At 42.2% G+C, this 6,893-nt stretch overlaps 1 protein-coding gene across 1 annotated transcript; it reads right to left on the reverse strand.

Moving 5' to 3' along the window:
- Positions 1-979: 979 nt before the first annotated feature.
- Positions 980-6,665, reverse strand: LOC115309069. The gene is made up of 2 exons (XM_040501171.1): positions 6,531-6,665; positions 980-1,234 (listed from the first exon to the last, which is right to left on the reverse strand). The coding sequence occupies exons 1-2, from the start codon at positions 6,648-6,650 to the stop codon at positions 980-982; spliced, it is 375 nt and encodes a 124-aa protein (XP_040357105.1). The 5' UTR covers positions 6,651-6,665.
- Between the last annotated feature and the right edge of the window lie 228 nt (positions 6,666-6,893).

Raw genomic sequence — 6,893 nt, forward strand, 5'->3', positions numbered from 1 at the left:
ATTCGTGCAGCCTTTTTGGTGAAACTCAGTCTCTTGAGTAGCACTAAAGTATAGCATAAAAATATTTAAAATTTCCAACTTTTAGAATTTTACTAACTATTCACCTTTGTTGCTGCACCTGCATTGTGGACGTATCAAAGGGTTGTATAAGGTGTGTTACAAAAGTATTCGACCTAATTTTTTTCTGTGGAAACACTTTAACCCTAAAATTGTAGCGTTATTAACCTTTTAAACGCCGCACTATGACGCAATGTTCGAAACACTAAAATGGCTGTTGGTAATTCACATATGGCTTCTGAATTAACTATGAAAAAAAATATATAGTCAAATTAACAATCACTAGGCATATTTTTTGCATGTTCCCTTTTTGGAACATTGGAATTTCCAGTATACAAAATGCAAGTGTCGTCTGAAACAACATTGATTGAGTGTAAAATGGGAATTGCTTCTGTTATCCCTTTAGCTACTCGCAAGGGCTTCGAAAACTATGAAGAGAGAAAAGAATGTTTGAAAAATATGTTTATTCAATGTATGTGGTACGTGGCAGTCAGCGCTTTACAATCACAAGCCGTAGTAGGCTGCACAGCAATTGTTGTGCAGCCGCTTTTCGCACTGGTGGCATTTGTTGGTAGTCTTTTGTTTTTTTGCACTCCGTGCAGGGGATCAGCGACACTAAGAGCAACAAACACGTGTTAGGTGTTTCTTGCAGTTAATTGGACTCCAGTTAAAAGCGTCGGCAGTCAGTTACTGCAAGCGAAATTAGACTTTTGTACTCGAAGCGGAACGGATTTCTCTGCCATTAGGCATGGACGCTAGATACTTCCTTATCCCCATGGAGCTGGTCACGTGACATAAAAATCCCTCTTGGCCGCAGCTGCGACTGCAAGATGAGCAAACCGCCCCAGGGGGAGATGGTGAGAGGCAAAGTGTAGTACAAAGAATTTTCATCCTGTCTGAAAAATATTCTGCAGGTCGGGTTTTAACAGCATGTGTGCTTGGAACATGCTTCAAGCACTGCAGCCAAGCTGAACAGAAGGTAAAAACTCGAGAGCAGCTTACCATCCTTCTCAACCTCCGGCAGTACGTCCAGGCGCTTGCGGAGTTCTTCCACGGAGGCTTTGAGTCGCCATTTCCTCTCCGCCAAAGTCACAACTCTCTTGCCATATTTTTTTATGGCTACCTCCAGCTCAGGGTCTAGATGGTGTTTCGTCAGGAGGTGGAACTCCTGACGAATCTGTGCCAATATTGGAAAATGATAGAGAGGAACATTTAATTGGTAAAGCCCACATTAACTGCAGGCACTTAGAAATGCTGCAAAACAATGCACATAGGCTCAATGAAAATGCTATAGTCTGTTACAAGTTAAAAATAGTAGAACAATGTAGAGGAGGAAACCACATCTCTTCACCGTGATTGGTGGTTTCCTCCTCTTCAGTGTTCGCTTCGCTAATGTGGAGCAAAAAGGAGAGATCTCTCTGCTATTCTTGACCTGTAACAGTCAACTTTTGGAGCAGATGCAAAATTTAGTTTAAATAAGATTCAGCAAAACATCAACCACTGCCCTGAGGCTACCAGAAAGCTCCTCTTCAGCTGTGTATTTACAGTGTGGTCTAGATGTCAAGACGAGACCTGAATAAACCGCAAAAAAATTTGAATTTGCGAGCTACGACACTAATTTACTAGATAAGTTTGGATAGGTGTTGGATGCAATTATTTAAAATACCAAGTAGAATACTTGCCCCCGTCAAAAGTTACAAAGGAAAACAATAAAATTCTTATGTATTTCAATTTAATCAAAAAGGTGTTGTCGTGGGCCATTGATCTAAAAAAAAGTGGAAGGAAAAACAAAACTTCTTACCTTGCTATCGTTCCCCGTTTTTTTCTATCAAACGTCCCAGTGGCCCACAAAAAAGTTTTCTAGCTTTGAGAGGAAAAGGCTAAACCTCATGTCGGTCCAGAGGGGCTGTTCAGATAAGATCACGCACGCGTGTCCAGTCAACATTTTTTTTCTTCATATTTTTATGTTACCCCTTTTATGTGTGACAAAACCACAAAAGATATTGCAAGAAAAAAAAATTTGTGAGAAAACATAATTAAGACTACATGAAGGTGGCAATCCAGTTTTGGAGTTTTGTCATTTTTGTCGGTACATAACAGACCAAATCATGTCTGTTACGTCACGAGGCGGTGGTGGCGTTTCGGGAGCACTTCAGGTAAAGAACTGTGGGTGAAAGAAAACAGGTGTGCCGTGAATCGCTATGGCGTTTTGGTGAGTTATCCAGTCTATTTGCCTGCACAGCAAAAACGCTTCAGAGCTGTGTAGCTCGGGGCTGCGCGTCAAGATCAAGGAAAGGTTCCAAAACAGGTTTTCACGTGTTTGAAAAGAAAAAAAAAAAGCGCGAACTGAAACGGGCATTGTCAACAAGGCATCGCAATCTGTTGTTGATGCGAGATGGCGCGCTTTCTGCCACCCCAACATGCACGTGCGGCGCCACACGCGGTGTGTTTGTAAACTCGAGTTGGTGTAAGACAACGTACAAATAATAGAAAACTCAAATATTTTATATAAATAGTAGCTTTAGTGACTATATTCACAAATATTTATAGGATTGTGAAATACATATCACGCGTCAAAAATGCACAAACTTGGCTACTTTGACATTTTTGCCTGGTATTTGCGATTTTTTATCCCGGCGTGCCTTAAATAAGATATAATATTGAAAATTTTTGTATGTCTTCTACCTAAAAGGGTATGTCACCTAAATATAACTTGCTGACATAAGTTACAATTAACAATAGTTACAGCGCTTCAAACATGTTCAAAAGTGAAAAGTCTCGTAACTCCTACGTGCAATAAAAAAAAAATCTTTGATTTTTTAAAAATTAAGGTAAAGCATTCCACACCATATCGGCGTATTTTTCTATAAAAAAACATATTGCATTATTTTGCCACCGTCAAAACTATAGCGCTTCGCACTTCACATAATTGGCTAGTTACTTCCCACACATTGGGGAGTAACATATACGAATATGAAGAAAAACAAAAATGTCGACCGGAGGTGTGTGATTCTATCTGAACAGACCCCATAAGCTTTCCTTGTTTTCATTTTTAACTTTCAACTGGGACAAGTCTTTTCTTTGATATTTTCATAAATTAAGTCCACCATGTAGCCGAACTGGTCTGGTAAATTACAGAGTCGTAGCTTATACATCGGATTTTTTGCAATTTATTTCAGTCTCGGCCCAACATCTAGACCTTCCTGTACAATATTTTTCATATAGTTTTTAGACAATGGGGTTTATCCGTCTCAAGGAGCACATGATATTTCCACTGTAAATGAGCGACTTGGTCAGTGCGGTATGGCTGCTAACCTTAAGTCTCCGATATGCACCAAGACGACGTTTTCACTTCAGCACATGCTGGTATGATGCTCATCCAAAATGAAACAGACAATAATGAGCTTTGAACTAAGAATCCCAGAGTTCTGGAGGGTGAGCTCTCCCCAAAGTATCTACGGGTGCAAAAGAGGACAGGTAGTTAGCACAAGCTGCTATTCTGATGCTCCACAGAGCCTATCCTTCTTGAGTTTGCCAAACATTCCCCCTTGCTACTGTTTATCATCATAAATAATTATTTGCAAAATTTCAGGAAAAAAATGCAATGTTGAGGCTTTGTATGTTCCCATGGCAGTTTCTTAGGGTTGCTTTCCCTCTCCAACATACAGTACTATCGTGGACACTACGAGCTGAAAGGACGCACGGCACACAGAACTACTAGCACCACCTGCCACATTGCTTCGCAAACACCGACACACTCCGACGCCGAGGCAAATCCCCTCCTGCAATCGTTGCGCAGCTCTGCGCTTCCAGGGCCCCTAAACTCGTCAAACACAAAGTTGGAGCCGAAGTTGACGGAGCACACCGATTGGTCTATCATGACGATGACTTCGCGCTTTTTTCGCCAACGTCCAATCAGCGCGCTCTGTGAACTTTCGGCTGCAACTTTGTGTTTGGCGAGTTTAGGGCCCCAGCCGTCTGCTTGCGAGACGGAGGGGTGCGGCACCGGCCAACCTTGCACTGGCCACGGAGGCTCCAAGGTCACACTTGTCATTCCCCACAAATACAAACCGACGCCTGCGGCTGAGCCACTTAATCGCGACCTGATTATTGCATGATAAGTCGAGGCACCGCATATAAAGATAAAAAGCGGGGAAGGCTCTGCAGAACTTCTTTTAATAAAATTTGCGGTCGGTTTATGCTGATTCATGCAGAGCAATCACGCAAGTAAGGAAGGAATGGGCATTGAAAAAAGAGAGGTAGGTGCGTGACAACGAATTTTGCAGTCCGCGTCAATACACGTGAAGTGTATTGATCGTGACGGCGGTTTTGTTGACAATTGTTTTCGCTGGCAGACGGCCCGGAAGTGCTGAATGGCGCAGCAAGTGCAGGAGGGAATTTCTCTCGGCCCAGCACGCACCAGTGTTTGTGGAGTGATACGCCAAATGGTGCTAGCAGCACCGTGCGCCATGCGTCTTGCCGTTTCAGCACATAGTATCCGCGATAGTACACATGGACCAGACGACATGGCACCTTCCTTGTAAAAAAACATAAAATGATAGAACATGCGAAGGAGGCCAGAACGTATTCTTGACCCCTTATCTGAAGCATGAAAGTATCTGATATACAGGTGCTGCTCTGGCTAACAGATTTTCAGTGCATCTTAACAATGAAAACTTTGCAGCAAGAACGAATTGCTTGGCATGTACAAAATTTTTGAAAATATAGAAGCATACTGGCAGCATAATCCAAAACCAATTACCGTATTTTCAGATGTATAAGACACTTTGTCCCAACCTTTAAGCGGTGCATCTTATACAACAGTGTGTCATATATGTATATTTTTTTTTCCTTTTGGCAAACTCTGAAAGAACTCCTGTTGATGCTGATTAGTCTTTTTATAACTATTATGAGAGCTCAATGGAAATAATGCATCATAAATGCAAGTCAACCTCCCAAAACTAGAGTTCCATAACAAAAAAAAAAAAAAAGAAAGCCAAGAAAACGAAAAGAAAAAAAGAAGACATGTTGCTTTGTGACGTGCTTCGGGTAATAAAATGTTTCTCCTGCAATTATGCGGGATGTTCGTGGTTGTGCAATTTTTTCCCCGCAAATTTAGCGCTTCATAAGTGTTCTTAGAGACGCGTCTTATATGCTCATTTTTACTTAGATGAAACTTGCAAAAAGTGGGGTGTGCGTCTTATACAACGATGCATCTTATACGCCAGGAAATACGGTACATTTTTTTTGTGAGTATTTTAATTTATTTGCCCCCCCCCATGCCTTTCAATAAGGCATGAGTCGGAGAATATATAATATTCAGGAAGAACAACAAAAAAAAAAAGACAATAGTGATTTCCCCCAACACTGCCAGCCTGTCGACAACAATAGAATGCAGTTTCTGCAATTAAAACAAGTATGCCTGATCGGAATTTCTTTTCACGTCCTACCTAGCCTAAAGCAGCATAACTGAATGAATGTAAATTATACTCATCGTCAGCTTGCTGTGCTAAGTTGGCAAGGCTAGCGTAGCTTCCGCAGCGCTGCATTCCCTCCCACTTGAATTAAAAAAGGGTGAGGGCCTCGCCCAAAGAGCACGTGGTGACGTTTTTTTGTCTTTGCTCTCTCTCTCTCTCTATTTTTAGACTTTTTTTCAGTGTTCTGGAAACTAAGCTAGCACTGCCAAATTAGCACAAAAAGGTGACGCCAGGCATAGAGATCTTATGAAAAATGGTAATAAAAGCTTACAGCTTGGGGATATTCAAGGGCCGGATACTTGGCCGGAATGTCGGCCACAAGTGGCTGTGCAGACAGCATCCAGTGCCTGCGTTCGTCGAACGTTCTCTCCATCGACAAAGCAGTGTTCTGCCAGTCCGGGTTTCCTTTCCGCACCTCCTTGGCCATGAAGGCCAGGTGGCCGGCAACAGAATCCTCGTCTTCAGCGTCACCCCAGTAGGTAACACCGCTGAGCTGGAAAGGTGTTGCAAGCATTAATCAGTAGCGTTTTCTACTTCAGCATAATATGGTACACTCACAATAAATTCTACTTAACAGTACATTCAGTGCCTTTTGCTGCCTGCACTATGTCAGCCAAGTGGTTTTAACAAACGTGAAAACAATTACGAAATTCAATTATGCATGCTAGGATGGTCCACAAGGGTACAACTACTTTAACCTATGAAAGCACCTACCGAAATAAAGCAAAAGGAAATATTGGGTGCTTGTTTGTCTCAAAAGAATAGCAAGACAATAAGTTACAAATAAATACAAAAATGACTCAAGTTCATTTATCAAGCATGAAAGAGCAAAACCTCGAAAGAGTAAATCTGAAGCTTAATATCTAGAACAGGAGTGACCAAACTGATATTCCCCAAGAGCTGCAGGAAAAGCATAGCGAAGAGTATATGATTCTACTAAGCACCAGAGGAACAAAAAAAAAAATAAAGTGCAGAATCGGACGTTCTGGTGCTAACATGTCTGACGATGTGCTGCACTGCCACTGCGGGCCTGGCGTCAGCGCTCTGCTGCCTGGCTTCACTGGCCTTCTGGTGCTTCGCCCGTACTGCACCAACACCTGGCACCGTGTTCTCCATTACGCGTCTCCCATTCTTTGCCTTCACGCGGAGGTGTGCTCGCCAGACCTCCTGGAACAAAGCGGTACAAGTGCCCATGATTCCAATTTTCAATTACACCATAATTAAAACACACTCACATATTTTAAAGAAGAACCGTCTTTTAGCTTAGGGTACTTGGCTACTAGCTGCTCTGCAGCAACAGCGTAGAGGGGTCCAGGATACCTGCATAGAAGTGTGAAAATATGTTATTTTCATTTGTAA

This window comes from Ixodes scapularis, unplaced genomic scaffold, assembly GCF_016920785.2.
Source record: "Ixodes scapularis isolate PalLabHiFi unplaced genomic scaffold, ASM1692078v2 ptg000549l_1___fragment_3__unscaffolded, whole genome shotgun sequence".
Taxonomy (NCBI): domain Eukaryota; kingdom Metazoa; phylum Arthropoda; class Arachnida; order Ixodida; family Ixodidae; genus Ixodes; species Ixodes scapularis.

Excerpts from the sequence above, each read along its gene's own strand:
- LOC115309069 (XM_040501171.1), bottom strand. The coding sequence starts at position 6,650 with ATGGAGAACACGGTGCCAGGTGTTGGTGCAGTACGGGCGAAGCACCAG. Across the intron at positions 1,235-6,530 it reads TGCAGCACATCGTCAGACAT|ATTCGTCAGGAGTTCCACCT; the intron begins GTTAGCACCAGA and ends ATATTGGCACAG.